This window comes from Balaenoptera acutorostrata, chromosome 14 (assembly GCF_949987535.1).
Source record: "Balaenoptera acutorostrata chromosome 14, mBalAcu1.1, whole genome shotgun sequence".
NCBI lineage: Eukaryota > Metazoa > Chordata > Mammalia > Artiodactyla > Balaenopteridae > Balaenoptera > Balaenoptera acutorostrata.
In genome coordinates this window covers 37,228,428-37,245,917 of record NC_080077.1, presented here as the reverse complement: position 1 = coordinate 37,245,917, position 17,490 = coordinate 37,228,428, and the positions used below count along the sequence as shown (strand labels likewise).

Sequence of the window (17,490 nt, the reverse complement as noted above, 5' to 3'; positions counted from 1 at the left end):
GGTGGCATGCAGGAGAGGAACTTTAAAATAAACCACCTGGCCAGGGCAGGGCAGAAAGCCAGGGTTCTAATTCTATCTGGAGTTCCAGAGAGGCTGGCTTGAATCTACATTCTCCATTTCCAAATAATTGTTAATTTGGGAGGAATCCTTGGATTGATATCAGTTTGCCATGTAATTGATCTTATCCCCAGGACTGGATTAATTCCTTGCTTAGCTTTTATGTGGCTTTTCTGCCTAGTTCTGTGTTAGGTATTTAGGGAAGTATAAGGAAACTATGAAACATGATGGTTTTTGACTTGGAAGAACTTTGGTTTGTTTGGGGCTGAGGAGGCTAAGTGAAGTGGCATTGTCACACAGCGTACGATTAAGTGCCTCACAGTAAGCGATAAGTGACACGTGAAGTACGCTTATACGGCCGAGAGAGAAGGGCACACGAGTGGTCGGGGAAGCAGAATTGGGCCCTTGTGCTGGATCTGGTCAGAAGGAGGAGTGTAGCAAGGCTACCTCAAGCTTGGGAAAAGAGTAAGGATTAAGGTATAGAGTTGGGGAGCAGCCCAGTGGGTTCAGGCCACATGTGAAATGGAGGTTATGAGAGTTGGACACTCGGCCACTGTCTTTTCTTTGTTACCACAGTTCTTGAATGAGTACTTCCCTCATTCACTGAGGCATGGCTTCCATCCCCATTACTCCACTGAGGCAGTCCTATTGGAGGTCTCAGTGACCCCCATCCCACTCATGGCCAGGCACATTTGTCCTAACCTGTAGAGTCTACGCCGAGGCATTGGAAGCTGCTGATTCCAGACCACTCTTTCTAACTCATCTCCAAATGCTTTCTGGCTCCAAAGGTTATTGAAAGACATTGAAATAAATGTACACCAAACTGGATTTAAATCTCTGCTCCACCAAGGCTGGTAATGTTGAACTAGGGAAATTAGTATCTCTCAGCCTCAGTTTAATGGAAGTAAGGATACCTAACTCATATTGTGGGTGTAAGGATTAAAAGAGAGAACATGGGGATAATATGTTGAAATAGTGACTTAACAGAAGGTAAGCATCGTGGCTGGTTTCCTTTCTCTGCCCGGTAGCTACTCTGCCCATCTTGCCCTTTTCATGCCCATACTTATGCTCTGGTATTCCCTCTTTCTGGAATGCTGTCTCTATTTCCTCTTTACTTATTGAAATCCTCACCACCCTAGAAGGTTTACTTTGTCATCTCAATCAAAATTGAACTTTGTGTCTTCCGGATTCTTAGTGTTACTGTTTGGACAGCTCCAGGTTACTAACTCCACATTTTATTGTATCCCATTGACCTGACACTCATCTTATTTTCCCTACTGGTTGGTAAATCCCTTGAGGGTGCCACCATGTCAAAGACATGGAGATAAAGCAGTAAGAGTTGAAACTGTGTCATCCATTGTTTCCATACAGGACCCTGTGCATAGTTGTCATACCTGCAGGGTGTTATCATTGTACTGGTTTTTTTTTTTCTTTTCTTTTTCTTTTTTCCTTAACTACAACCATATGTTGATAATTTCTAAATCTCTTTCTCTAGCCCTCACTGTACTCCTGTGCTTTACATGAAATCAAACATCTGGTGAATGTTTCCAGTTGACTATCCCATGAACACTCAAAGGCAGCGTGTCCAAAGCTGATCTTTCATCTGTTTCTGCTCCCCCCTCCAAATGCATGCCACTTCCTGTAGATTGTATCATATCTGTGGTTTCACAGTCTACCCAGTCCCTGAAGTGGAAACTTGGAAGGCATTTATCATTCCTTTCTGTCCCATGTTGTCTACATGGAATGAGTCACCAAATCTGAACTCACTTGCCTCCTAAATATTTTTTGAACTTGTGCCCCCTCTTTCTGTGTCAAATACTGCTGGCCAAAGTGTGGGCCCTCCTCTCTCTACTAGTTTTACTGTAATATCTTTCTAGTGCGTCTGTTTTCCCCGTTCTCAATCCTCTCAAGTCCATCCTCTGTGATCTGTATATGTTACACTCCCCCATTCCCTTTGGTGATGTCTGCCGGGAGTGGTGCCCTTGGGTCAGCATGATCACTTAGTGACATAGGTGCTGACATAGGTGCAGGGAAGGGGGTGGCAGCGCATAATGCATAGCTAGGATTAAGTTCAAGCTCTTCAGCATGACATGAAAGGTCTTCATGACCCCAATCCTGCCCATGTCTTCATCCTCATCTCCCACTGTTGCCCTGCTTCACATTTGATCCTGGAGCAACAGAGAAATATTGTGTCTCCTTGCTTTTGTTCAAGCTGGACTTGCTTCCTGTACCGTTTAACCAGGAACCCATACTCATCCTTGAGGTCTTGGTGTACGTGGGGATTGCAGTGGGGTGGGCCCTGCATAAGGCTAAGTGTTCTTCCTCTAGGCCCTGTGCCTTCTTCATAGTGATTTGTATCCCATTGACCTGAAATCCTAAGTGTCTCCCTTACAAGACAATGAATTTCATTAGGCCAAATATCATGTTTTATTTATCTTTGGTCTCTGATACTTATCACAGTACCTTCCCTGTAATATATATTGTGAATTAAATTGTTTATGGAGTTGAGGTGGATTAATAAATAATTTTGATTAATGAAAATTCTTTGCTTTTACTTTGAGACTCATTCAGGATGAAAAGACAGATTTTAGGAAAGGCTAATGCTGTGCAGACAGTTTAGATTAGTGAACCAGGCAGTAAGTAGACATTGGAAATTTTTGAGCAGGGGCATGGCATGATGAAAGTGGTATTTAAGGAAGATTGATCTGGAGACAACCTCTTATTACAGGTTTAAATCGGGTTGCTTCTGGGAAACATAGGTGAGGGTTGCAGGGGTGGGAAAGAAGGAGTGGCAGAGACAAGCATATAAAGCCATTCTGAAGAATAGCTTCCTGAGGCTTTGTACTTTCATTTCCACATTTGCTCAAGTGGGATGTACTCGCTGGCATGTTTCCGAAGTAAAATAGAATACTGATTTATTTTTGTTTTTAAAGAAAGAACATTCTTGTAAAACACCTAAGTGATCCATTTTTTCTCATTATGTATGAGACATATTTGTCATTAATGGCTTCAAAATAGTGATTAGGAATTCAAATATTAAAAAAAAATTAGCTTCTGCATAGTTAGCCTAAAGTCTTCTGAAGTCAGTGGTTTTTGTTTTAGCACATTTTGAAATAATTGTTAATTATGAGGAAAATACTTCAGTTTATTTTTCCAGCCACTTTTTATTTTATAGCTTAACTCTTCCATTCTAATTGTAGTTTCCTGCCCCCCTCCCCTTCCCGCGGGGGCATTTGTATTTCATGTATGACTCATGTGACTGTGCTTACTGGTTAAAGTTTAGCTTCCATTTGTTGGGGCCATGTAGCTCCACCCTGCTTCATTCTTCATATTGGCCGTTATAAACTTCTTAATTTACAGTAACTTTGTTATTTTTTTACAGGGTGATGACTCATTGATTAAAAAGGAATTTTTCAAATATTTTGCACTTTTGATTGCATATTATGGATACCAAGGAAGAGAAGAAGGAACGGAAACAAAGTTACTTTGCTCGGTAAGCATTCATTTTGCAAATTTATATCAGTGCTTAAAAAACGTTTGAGGGGACCTTGTTCTTAAGTATTACTTGGCATTTTGTGACTTGTGACTGTTCATAAACAGAGCAGGTAACCAGTAGAAGTTAAATGCACTTTGTTTCATCCTTTTTCTTATTTACACTAGAGAAGTCACATTTGATTGGTTCTTCTCTTTCTGTCCTTGACAGTTCTGTCAGGCCAGTGCTGCTCAGGGAATCCAACATTCTATATGCGTTGCACTGCAGATTGCTCAGAATCCCGTGTTTAACAACCTACATTGAATTTTAAATCCTAAGTACTTAGTTCCTGCTGCTCTGTAGCTTAATTAGTTGAGTTATAACTAAAAATCTATGACATATTTAAAGCTTATTACTTTGTGGGGTGTCTATTACTAAAAAGTATTTTTGTAGGTAAATAGAATGGATGACATTGGATCATTGTAGTACCTGTCATTTTTAAAGCTTGAACTCGTCCAACATATGTACATGTGTTGGTATCTGAATAGGAGTAATCTACTATATTATTGGTTACTATTTACAGATTTAAACATCTGTATGGCAGCCACTCACCAATCATAATAACATGAATGGTACACTAAAACATTTATAAATCATTTTGATGGCTGGAATGTTTTCAAACTCAGAGTGAGAACATAGGCTTAAAATGATCATTATGGTCTCCTAAATTGAAATACTTCTTAAGAACTAATTCAGCCTCACCACATCCCCAGCCCCAATATGCTTGTTAAATGTGCACTTCCTGTTTTCCAAATATAAGTGTTGGAAACTGAAAAACAAAGTTTTTCGTTGATGTTTTTATTCAGAAATTAAGCTAGGTTTTAGATTGTTAAGGAACTACTATGTGCCAAGTACTTTACTTATTATTTTATTTATCTTCACAATAAACTTGTGGAATAGGTTTTCTCCCTGTTTTATTAATGAGGTAACTCAGAAAGTAAGTATTTTGTCCGTTTCATGTAGTGTGAGAGTCAGTATTCAAATATAGGGTTGTATCCAAAGGACATGTTTCACTTAGTAATAGTAAACCATGAATAAGAATTTTTGGAAAACAAGAGTTATACTACTAATTTTAGTGAATTATTTTTTCCTATTAGGACCCCAGAGAGTAGCAAGATTGTTTGGGGAAGGAAGAAATCAGGCATCTAATGGGTGAACCATAGAAAGATAGGACACTTAGAATAAACAAGAACTAAATGTTTATTTTGAGATAATTGTAGATTCACATGTAGTTCTAAGAAATAATACAGAGATATCTTATACCTTTCATCCAGTTTCCCACCTTATGTAACTATTGTATAATAAATATCACAAGTAGGAAATTGACATTGATACAATCCACTAACCTTATCAGATTTCACCAGGGTTTACAAGCACTGAAGCACTCATTTGTGTATGGGTGTGTGTGTGTGTGTATATTTAGTTCTGTTCAGTTTTATTACGTGTAGATTTGTGTGGCCACCATCACAATGAAGATACAGAACAATTCCATCAAAAAGATCCCATGTGCTACCCTTTTGTAGCCATATTCACCTTCTTCCTTCTGCCCATCACTCCTGACAACCACTAATCTGTTTTCCATCTCTATAATTTGTCATTGCAAAAATATTATATGAATGGAATCATACAGTATCTAATGTTTTGAGGGTTTTTTTTCACTTAGTTCAATTCCCTTGATATCTCAGTCTATTCGGACTGCTGTAACAAAATACCACAGACTGAGTGGCTTACAAACAACAGAAATTATTTCTCGCAGTTCTGGGGGCTGGAAGTCCAAGACCAGGGAGCCATCATGGTCAGGCTTTATGTCTGGTGAGAACCCCCTTCCTGGTTCATCAAAGGCCACCTTCTCACTGTAACTTCACGTGGTGAAAGCGGCAAGGAGCTTTCTCAGGCCTCTTTTGTAAGTGCACTAATTCCATTCATGAGAGTTCTGCCCCTCATAACCTAATCACCTCCCAGAGACTCCCATCTCCTAATACCATCACACTGGGCATTAGGCTTCAGCATATGAATTTTGGGGGTACACAAACATTCAGATCATAGCACTTGAGATCTGCCCAAGATGTTGCATGTATCAACAGTTTGTTCCTTTTTATTGCTGAGTAGTATTCCATGTTATGGATGTATCGCAATTTTTTAACCCTTCACCCATTGAAGGACATTTGGGTTGTTTCTAGTTTGGGACTGTTACAAATAAAGCTAGGATCATTTGTGTAAAAATTTTGTTGTGAGTATCAGTTTTAATTTATCTGGGATGAAGGCTCAATGGAATGGCTGAGTCAAATGATAAGTACATGTTTAATTTCATAAGAAACTGCCGGACTCTTTTCCAGAGTGGCTATGCCATTCTCTACTCCTTCCCACCTGCAATGTATAAATGATCCAGTTTCTTGGCATCCTCATCTGCATTTGGTATTGTCACTCTTTTTTATTTTAACCATACTGAGAGGTGTATGGTGATATCTCATTGTGGTTTTAATTTGCATTGCTTCCATGACCAATGAGGTTCAACATCTTTTCATGTGCTTATTAGCCATCTGTCCATCTTCTTCAGCACAATGTCTTTTCATGTGTTTTGTCTGTGTTCTAACTGGATTGTTTTCTTACTGTTCAGTGTTGCGAGTTCTTTATGAGTTCTAGAAACTAGTCCTTTGATATGTGGTTTGCCAGTATTTTCTTTCAGTGTGTAGCTTTTCTTTTCAACTTGCTAAAACAGTCTTTTGCAAAGCAAAAGTTTTAAATTTTAATTTTAATAATTCAATTTATTAGTTTTTCATTTTGTGGATTGTGCTTTTGGCATCAAGTCTAACAACTCTTTGCCTAGTCCTAGGTCCTGAAGATTTTCTTTCATTTTTTTCTAAATATTTTATAGTATTATGTTTCATACTTAAGTTGGTGATCCATCTTGAGTTAATTTTTATATAAGATGTGAATTTAGGTCAAGATTCTCTCTTTTTTTTTTTTTGCCTAGGGATGCTCTATATAGTGATTTCAAAAGCTGTAGTGCCTTCTCAGTTTGCTTCCAAACTGATTCCAACAGTAAAGGTGACTGTGGTTCATGAACAACCTGCTCAGAGTTAACCACGTCTTGTTCCTAAGATGTAGAGTGAGGGGAGCCCCTTAAACTGAGAATGCAAGATGAAACTTCTGGAAGAACAGCATACTTTTTCCAACTCAGAAATACAAAATTTAATTGTCATGCTTGCCTTGACCTCTTGTGAAAAGTATTCTAGCAGTGAAAAAGAAAAACATATCCAAAAATGGAGAGTGATCCTCGGAGCATAGGGATAGCAGGACAAGGCCAATAGTCAGTGGTACTATTAAAACAGTAAATCACCATGATTAGTTACTAGGAAATGAGAGAGAGAAAAAAAAGATAAACCTGCAGTTTAGCTATTGTAATGCAATTGCAGCCCAAAATGGTCAAGCTATTAAAAGCAAAAAGCAAAAACAAAAACTCCAAAAACTTTATTATCAGAAAAGAGGCAGCCAAAGTTATAAATCTTTTCAACTGCCTCTGACTAAACTGTGGAATTCCATAAAGTGCAATCACCAACTGGACCTGCTTGAAAGCTGGCTTCTGACAACCTAGGGCAGTTTGCTCTGGAGTGTGTGCATACGGGCCCTCCAAGCAAGACCTCTAGGGAGGAATATAGAGAGTCAGGCCAAGGGTGCAGCCATACCACCTTACGCAAATCTCTGCTAGTGTGCGGAGGAGAGCAAAAGGAAGATTTGCCCTGATTTCTGCCTGCTACCACAATATGTATCAGAAATCCTAAAAATTGATTTTAACCACCCCCCCATCCCTTTACCCTTCTGAGTATTTAAATAGTCTCTGTTTTCTTGGTGCACTATTTTACCCTGTGGTTTCATAAACATTGTATGATTGTATGTAGTAGATAATCCTTTACCCACCCCCTTTGTTGATGGTTCTCTCTCTCTCTCTCTCTGAAGTTAACATTAAAGCAAAGTTAAGTTTAAAAGGCCCCATTTTAATAATTTTGGATTGAAATTAGTGATTTGAGGATCACCCAATACTTTCTTTCTTATAATTTATCTTGAAATATGCCTGTGTAGATCTACATGGACATGTGATTCAGCATCACTACTAGATAAATCTGTTCGGGATAAGCCCTACGGAGTTTTCAGGATCTCCTGGCTCTGCCCCACCTGGTTTTCACCATCTTCAGTGTTTTGTACCAGTTGTTTATTCCAGAGCAAATGATTCATGAGACATTTTTCCATGCTTTTGCAGATAATTTGTATATACAAAATTAGTATATTATATGTGTGTGTATTAATTCCTTGATACTTGACAAGTCTTGAAACCAAATGAAAAACTGAATTATTAAAGCAAATTATACTTTCTGTACTATCCTCTGGAGTGATCGTTATTCATTATGGCCCCTGCTCTCTCTTTCTTCCCTTGTAGTTAGAATGCAGGTATTTTTTTTTCAGAAGTGCTGCAAGGGCTCCCTTCTTCCACACTCATTTTGACATTATTTGGCATTTGCAGAATTTAGTACCCTTTTAGTGATTTTTGTGTAGGTCCCTTTGTGCTCTTTGTATATATGTTTCATCCCCAAATATGATTTGACTGCTGTGGAAATTTAGACTCAAGGGGTTTGAATAACTTCAATGAGATTACACAGCAGGTGGGTGAGGCAGCGTTTGAGCCCAACTCTGTCCTTCTCCATCCAGAGCTTATGCTCTAGATGCTGCCCAGGGCCATGTGACAGCTCAGTGGCAGAATGGCACCCATAGAACACAGGTTACCTGACCTCGTGCTACTCACATTGTGGGTTGAGTAGATTTCTGTGGGCAGTCCTGGCAGCTTAACATTAATTTATACCACTGTAAATTAATGTGCAGAAATGCATCCTGGATTCCAAAGATCTAAGTGACCTTTTCTAAAAACAACTTGTTTATAACTTGAAGACATCCCATAATCCATGTCTTATATACTTTATCCATCCGTAATATGGTTAATGTCAGACTATTAACCAACCAAGGCAATAGGAAACATGCAGTCTGTATACCCCACCTGTGTAAGTCAGTGGTTTGCATTACAGTGATCCACTTTACACCCTAGGATTGCATCTTGTCTAAAAAGAGTAGTTGCCCATAATAGAAATGAATGCAGAGATAACATTTGGACAGAAAATCTCAGCTTACCCTCTTGGTCAAGTACAGAGTCTAAGATCCAGTGGAAGGCGTCACCTGGATGTGTCTGGCCAGTTGATCTCCAGCTCCAGCCCCACAGAGGCAGTCTTTGAACTTTAGGGGAAGAGCCCTCTCTTTGCGGTACAGCTGGGCTAAGAATGCATATACCACCTGGGTGGAGTGGTGTGGTGTGAACTCTTCCCCTTCCTTTAATTAACAGTCTCTAATTGTTTTTTCCTGCTAGCCAAGGACCATTAGAGAAGAAACTTAGTATGTCCCAGATTTGAGGAAAAACTCTATTATTACCAGTTGTTGGATTCAGATATTGTCATATTGCAGAGTTTAATTGAGTTGGTGTATGAAAAGCAAATAGACCCATTTTCAGTGCTTGGTACATGTTAACTCTATACCTTCTTAATATTTGGTTAATATCTTCTCAGTTTTACTATGCCTACCGATTCTAAAGTTAATAGTAATAGCACTTGTGGTGCTTTCTAAAGTGCTTTCCTGTGCATTCCCTCACTTTAACCTCACCATGATCCTATGAGTGGATAGAATTGCAGATGATGAATCTGTAGTTCGGAAGGTTAAATAACTTGCCTCCAATCACTTAGCCTTGAAATGGAGGGTCTGGGCCCTGAACCCCAGTCTGCTTTGCCTGTATCTCTGATTATTTTTCTTTATTCCATGTTGTATCAGTTTAAATAGCATTAAACATTAATTTTTACTTTGTCTGAGAGGGGGATTAGAACATATTCATAGCATCATAAGTAGGGGAAGTTGTATATGGATTTGGAAGTAAATGTTCTAGTTAACTTTATTGGAGACCATATCTGATTTCAGCTTCTAAGAACCATCCTAGAGGGCTGTTGGCGCTGTTAGGGACACATGCCTGTAGAGATCCATAGCCCTATCCAAGGACAGTCTCGTGTGTGACCTTCTGAGCTCCTATTTGCTGTTTATGTGTTTACAGTCATTCTCCCCCCAGATGGGCCATCTGGAGCGAAGGGACTCAGCAATAGTTCAGTGCTCTTTCCTTGTGCCTTGTTAAGTACTGGTTGCCATAGAACAAGTGTTAAGTATTTTTTGACCAACTGACAGACTGAAAATATTTAAAACAGCTTCTTTAATGTAGGATATAAATGGTTTGTGAGTCTTAAGTTCTGTCACTATAAATTTTTCAGTATTCAGGAATTTTATTTATCTTAAAAAAATTGAGAATATTTTAAAACTATTTCCTGTGAAAAAGCTGTGTGTGCCTTATTGGAAAATATTACTAATTACCAAGTAAACTCTTGCCTGAGCTGTAATGTCGTTTCAGGCTTATGTTTCCTATTTTCTTGATTTGAATTCAAATCAAGTGGCTCTTAAGGGAATATTTACATATTGCTTGTCATTCATTACTGGGAAAAACAGCCATGGCCAAGTTTGACCTGCTAATGCTTTCAGGAAATCATTAACTTTTTTTTTACAGATTAAAAAAAAAAAACATATAAACATTTATCCATTAACAGTTAGACTCATGCTTTTGGCTTCATTTTTAAAGAACAGGCAGAGTTACTTGATTTAATTCCATGGAGAATACTGCTTTTCAAGCTGTAGGTTACCAACCCATTGGGGCATCATGAAATCAATTTAGTGGATAGGAACCAGCATTGTTTTAATGGAATGGAATAGGAGAGATCAATCTGGACTGAGCTAGACTGAATAGAAAATATCAGCATGTGTTGTATGTAGTCAGAATAAATAATATTTCATGAATATTTTCTTTTAAATATTTATAAGGATGTTTATATTGAATCACAATTAAAAATTTCTTTTTATTGTGGGCCATATTGAACAATGACTCATTGATTTAGAGAATTCTTTGGTGCTTATTATACTGGCAGTGAGGTTATTTTTCCTCACTGAAGAACAAATTTCCTTGATCTAACACACATTAACCAATTGTTCAAAGAAAGCTGTACATAAGGTACTTGTTATATAAATATACTTTCCCACAGTGCAGTGTAATGGGTCTAACTAATTTTAAGGATAAATGACAAACATGTCTCTGTTTAACCTGAAATTCCCTTGCCCATCTGGACTGTACCAGATCCTAGAGCAAGACCCAAGGAAACTGTAATTCAACAAAACCACCAGATGGAACTAAGCTTAGGCAACTTCCGCTTTGGGGCCTCCTGGAGGTTTCTTCTCTGTAGAACTACTTACTGTCTGTGGAGCTGTATAGTTTTCTCTTCTCTTAAATGAGAATAATAATAGTACCTACCTTTTAAGATTGTAGAGAGGATTGACTGAATTAAAATGTATAAAGTCTTTGTAATAAGCACTATTGAAAAATAAGCACTAATGAATTTTAATATAAAAGCATGCTGCCTAAGTAAGGAATATAGGAATAAATGAGAAATTGAGAAAAAGCAAGAATAAATATATAGGCATAAATTTTGTGTACATCTCAGGGAGTTTATCTATCCCTTGAAACTTGTCCATGCTCTAGTCATGGCCTTCAATGAAAGACCCAAGACATGACTCCAGGACACAGAAAGACCAAAGCACGTGAAAAGTACATGGTTTAAGCCACCTCCCTCCTTCTTAAATGTTGTTGCTGACAGTCAAGAAAGACTTCAGCTGAACTCACTCCTGAGTTTGGATTTAAATTTGACACGACTGGCTCAAGATACTCTTGTCACATGCATTTGAAACCGTTCACTGTTGCTGGTACAACAACTTTTCAGCCAGAGAAAATTGAGTTCTGAACCAGAAAATGCTCTGTGCTCACAGCTCTGAAAGTTCATCGCTTATGCTCATAGTCCGGCATGTTGGTGATTTTAGTAGAAATTTTCCTGTCTTCCCCCCCACACACGCACACAAATTCATATCTGAAAATTCCTACAGTCTTCACCCCCTCTAACTCATAAGTCAAATGCTGATTGCATTTCCTCCCTCACATCCTCCCACATTAGTCTTCCTGAGGTACACTTCAGATATGTCACTTCTGCATCCCCAATTCTTCTCTTGAATTTGAGGTTCTGCACAATACGGCGCATTCCTACCTTTCTGTCTTTATCTCCTACTTCGATTTTCTATACATGTCTTACTCTTTGCCCCCTCAGAACTTTGCTTTCATTATACAAAGAACTGCCCTTCACGATCCTCTTTTTATTTACAGTGATGTCAAACCCATCACTCGGGCACACCCATCTTTAATTATGACATTGTCTCCTTGAGGCCTTTCCTGTTTCATTTAATCCTTCACCACCACCCACGCACATAACTAGATGTGCCCTTCCTTGCCACTTGAGCCAAGGCATTGCTAGGCTTCCTTATCCCTTCTCTTGGGGCCCTTAACATAGTCTGTCTTTGGGTACACCCAGTAGCACTCTCATTTCTCTGCCTTATTTGCTCGTGTTATTTATTGTCAGTTCTTTTTCGTTTTTGTATTCCTCACAGGGTCTAGCTTCATGCCCTGCACCTAACAGTCACCCACTCTGAGTGATAACCAACATGTACTATTTAACAGAGATTGATTTGTGTACTTGTCTAATCTCATAATTACCCTGGTATCATCCTAATTACAGACACAGATGCTAAGCTATATCATAGATGTAATTTGCCCAAGGTCACATAATTATGAAGTAGCAGATCTAGGACTCAACCCTGGTATGCCTGACCTCACAGACCACAATCTTAATTATTATGTCATATTCTTCATTAAACTATGTTGAATTGAATTTCATAGAACCTTATCAGTTACCCATAAGTAGGACTCACTGATCTAAATGATACAATAATTAAATGTGTTTAAGTACTAAACTGATATTTTCTGATTTTCAGTGTAGAGGAATTATTAGGAACTTTGGAACAAGTTAAGGAATCTCTGCTCTTTCAAGGAAACTTTGTAAGTCCCTACATACCAGTGAAAAAGTCAGCAATCTCCTGACCTTCCTCTATAGTTTGGGGGTATATCAAGGATTCCCCTATTATTTCTTCTCTAAGTCAGAGTTGGAGGCCCTAACAGGTGAAAATCTCCCAGCTTGGTCACTTCTGTTGTAAAGACGATGACCTGGTGCTTGTGCCACAGGGCATGTGTTCATGCATTTTTACTTCCCTCTTCCTTCATTTACCATTTTAAATACAGTTTGCATAACCAAAATGGTTAATGTCCCATTTTCTTTTCTGTACTCATTTTGTGGTATATTATGCCAGTGAACATGCCGCAGGCTTGCCTACTTGTTTTAGCTTTTTGCTTCTCACATGTAAATGAAAACAGTATTGAAAAGGATAGTGGGCCAGGTTTAAAGAGACTGGGCAAGACGTAGCGTGGCCTATGGTTTGCAAATGTGATTCGGCACCAAATAGACAGATGAGTCAGCACCACAGAGCATGAATCTGAGTGTCCTAGGGATGAGAAGGGAAAATGTTAGTTGGATTGGGGGACCTGGATCTCTTCCCAAAGCAAGACATGATCTAGCATCTGTTGAGGCAGAAGGTGGTGGAGAGCAAGGAGGGCTTTTCTTAATGGTTCCATTACTAGAACCGTGCAACTGATTTCACTTGGAGAAGAATCAAAGGTGACTTTGAGGTGGATATATCATGTACTGAAATGAGAAATGGAGCTTGGTGGTTTTGAGACAAGGTTTCTTTAGGTGTGAACAGAGAGTATGATGTACATATAGAAGAACTAGAAAACAAGGCTATGGAGTACATCACAATTTAAAAATGGTATTTATTAACGTACTTATGGAATACTTGACAAACTAGATGGCCAAAATACGATCCTGTGAACTTAGGAAATGGTTAAACTAGAGGCCAGTTATTCGTGCTTAAAATATTCTTTTCTATACTTAGAAAAAAAGCAACCATGAAACTTAATTATATTTCTAAATCACTCTGGCATTTGAAATACAGTTCGCACATACATGTTCAAGAACACATCTGTTGTACGAAGCAGAATAGATTCAAAATTGACTGATCCTGCTTTTTAGGTGGCATGATTTGAATCAAATTACTGTCATGGCTGATTTGAGCTAGGTCATTAATCTTTCCATTAATTTTTCCTGTGTATGTGAAAATGTTACTGTTGATTATGACAACCTTGGTGCTTGTTCTTCACAGTTTAGAGCTTGAAGAGATTTTGGTTTAGAAGTTGTGTAATATATAATTTAAAGCAGATGAATTTTGATATTTCAGATTAATTTTGTTAGCACAGCAGAAAGCTGAATGGTAATTTGGTTATTTCATTTTCAGAAAGTAATTGAAGCAGATGCTGGTGAGGTCATTGGGGACTGAGCCATCTCCATTTCAATGGCTCCATCATTTTTTTTAAGTGGGGGGTAATTCCTTTTACTTTGCTAAATCAACTGCTTTCACTAGATACTGAGAGAAATTTGATTTTTTTTAACTGCAACTCTGAGCTTATGTAATCAGGATTTCAGGATATTTTTTCTTTTATAAGAGTAGATGTATTTTAAATGTAAAAATGAGTAATATGTCCACATTATATATATGAAAACATAATTTTTCTTTTATAAGAGTATATGGATTTTTTAAATAAAAGAAATAGTTATTAACACATGTATTTATCTTTAAGAGAAATTTGCACTGTCTTAACAGGTCATTGAAAACTTAAATTAATTATAAAATTGAGTTATAAACCTAATCTATGTAATCTTTACCTTCCTGTTTATTTTTAATGCATAGGAAAATCTTTCTCTAATTTTGAATTTGGTTTTTATATTATCTGATACAAGTAGATACTTAAGACATCCCCTAGTTCTCTGATCTAATCAAAGGTAAGACTTTATTAGAGTCATTTGATGTTTATCATTGAATTTGAAGTATACTGTTGTGTTAGGAGGAGAACCTTATGCATTGCTTATATCTCAGACAGACCTTATGTGCCTGCACCTGTTAAGCCTAGAGGACAGAGTGCCAAACACAGCAAATGTGGGTCTTGCTGTTATGGAGATTACTTTTCACAAAGACATTAAAGAAACACATAAATGCACATGTCAATAGAAATTGCAGTGTTTGCTCTGAGGGAAAATAACAGGATGTTATGAAAGAATTGCAAGGGAAGTATCCACATTAGACAAGAGTGTTGTTCAAGAAAGAACTCTGGAGAAAAATGACATTTAAGCAGATCTTGGGTATGAGAGTGAATTTCCCACATGATCTATGTATTTAGGAGAAGGACTGGGGAAAAAGGAAGGGAGGGACTATTCTAAGTAGGGGGAAACACTTAGACTTCACATCCTTAAGGTGGGAAAAAGCTTGGCAGGTTCTTGGATCTGCAAGGTCAGTGTGGCTGGAAGAGAGTACGTTTAGCGAGGATAGCACAAGAAGGGTGGAGAGTAGTCTGGGGCAGGTCATTCAGGGCCTTGTTGGTGATGTTTGGGAATAAGGATTAAGCATGGATGGAGGTGCCATGACATGAAATGGGAAAACTAGAAAAGTAACAATTTTGAGAGGGAATCTCAAGACTTTAAGTTTGGATGTGTTAAGTTTGAGATGTCTATGAGACATCCCAGTGGAACCATTGTATGTACAATTAATTGGGTATGTGAACCTGGAGTGAAAACAGAATGGTCTGGGCTGAGATAGAAATTGAAGAGTTGTTGGCCCCAGCCATAGGAATGGATGAGATCATGTAGGGAGAGTGTAAAGTGAAAAGAGAACAGAAGAAATGGGGAACAGAATTGGGTAAACCCAACATATAGTGATCTAGTAGCATGAAATCCAGCAGAAGTGGAATCACAGTAGTCAGGAGAACAGAGCAAGCATTTGAAGAAGGAGAGAATGATCAGAAGTTTTGAAAGCAGAGAGTGGTAAATTGAGATGTGGACTGAAAAGTATCCATTAAGTTTGGCCGCTTCGAAGTCACTGATGATTTGAATAAAAGCAGTTGCAGTACCATGATAGGAGAAGCCAGTTTAATGTAAATGGGGAATAAGGGAGTGGAAGCAGAGCTTCTAGGCAGTTCTTCTCGGAACTTGTCTGGGAAGGGAAGCCAAAAATTAGGGCCATGGTAGGAGGGAGATGTGGAGGTCAAGGAAGAGTACATTTTTGAAGATGGAGGAGGAAGAGAAGCTATTTGAGCATGTCTGTCAGGTAATGGATATGATCATTCAGACAGGGGGGTCGCTCAGAGAGGCTAACTTAATGACTGACCCTTGTGTAAAGTCATGAGAATATTAGCAAAGCAATAAAGCAGGAGATGAGCCACACCAGGTCTCCTGTACCCTGTCCATCCAGGGTCTGTGACGACTTTATTGTGTATATTGATGATACCACCCTCTCCTTTGCTGATCGCTTGCTGTGTGCCAGGAGCTTTACAGATATGACCTCGTTTAAATCTCAGGACAACCCCTGGGCTAGATGATGGTATTTTCCTCATTTTGACAGATGAGGAAACAGGCTCAGAGTGGTTTAGTGACTTCCCAAGTTATACAGCTAGCAAGTAATGGAGCCGGGAATTCTTCCTTCTTGTGTCCTACTCCAAAGCCTTCCTGAACCACTACCCCCATAGCACCCTCCAAGTATAATATAAAAATAGAATAAATCTGTTCCATAATAGAAATGTTCAGTTATAATATCTTCATTGAAAACTTTATAGAAATTTTCCCATAAAAGGTTTTTTAACAGTTACTTAAACAATTTATTAGAATGTGCCCTCTTTGGAGTATATATCCAAAGGTAGTTGGAGAATTCCTAAGTGTTTAAGTTTATAGAACTTTTGGGTATTATTTTAAGAAACAGATGTACCAGCTTGGAATTAGAGTACCTTGGTGGTATTAACTTTTTTTTTTTTTTTTTTACCAGTATGGATTTAAAAATAAACTAAAAGTAACTGAATTTTAAAATATTAATGTTTTAATATAATTATTCTGTTGTAGGTGAGCATCAATCGTTCATGTCTATTTTAAATGAAAAATGCTAATCTTTTTTTTTTTTTTAATTTATTTATTTATGGCTACGTTGGGTCTTCGTTGCTGCACGTGGGCTTTCTCTAGTTGTGGCGAGCGGGGGCTACTCTTCATCGCGGTGCGTGGGCCTCTCACTGTCGCGGCCTCTCTTGTTGCGGAGCACAGGCTTCAGACGCGCAGGCTCAGTAGTTGTGGCACACGGGCTTAGTTGCTCCGCGGCATGTGGGATCTTCCCAGACCAGGGCTCGAACCCATGTTCCCTGCATTGGCAGGCGTATTCTCAACCACTGCGCCACCAGGGAAGCCCAAAAATGCTAATCTTAATGCTGTGGGCAGTAACATCTGTATAGGAACTTGATGGACAGTATGTTTGATGAGAAGGGCTGGTTGGGCCTGCTGAAGTATCCTCTTCTGTGTACAGAAAGCAAGGCACTAGCAAATCTTCCTGCTAGTAAATAATAATGTGCAGTGGAGAGTCTGTATGACTTGGATAACAGCTGGGAAATTTCTTCTCCTGCGTTCAGGAATCTAATGTGTCTCCGTGACTTTCTTTTAGTACACAGTTTCTTTTATAGGCACATCGTATGAGAAACTTCAGCCCCTCTCTAAGAGTAGGTCTGGGATGTAGAAGCACCAGGTAATATAGTAACTAGGTAATGTCCTGGGGGCTTGAAAGAAGTGATTGAGAGATCAGAAAGAAAAGACAGCATTTCCTTAAATAAGTGTCACGTTTATATAAACTTGATATCTCCTTTTCTTCCACTCTTCATCTTACTACAGCCACCATGTCTAAGTTCAGAAACATAAAAT

General features: G+C 38.5%; 1 protein-coding gene across 6 annotated transcripts in view; it reads left to right on the top strand.

Annotated features, from left to right (window-relative positions):
* The window catches only part of NCOA7 (nuclear receptor coactivator 7), a 155,051-nt gene that overhangs the window by 31,755 nt on the left and 105,806 nt on the right, over nt 1-17,490 (top strand). For all 6 annotated transcript variants that reach the window (XM_057527597.1, XM_057527599.1, XM_057527598.1 and 3 more), the window contains one exon: nt 3,440-3,550. In XM_057527597.1, the coding sequence (XP_057383580.1) occupies nt 3,501-3,550 (50 nt within the window). In that variant the 5' untranslated portion in view covers nt 3,440-3,500. The remainder of the gene's footprint in view (nt 1-3,439; nt 3,551-17,490) is intronic.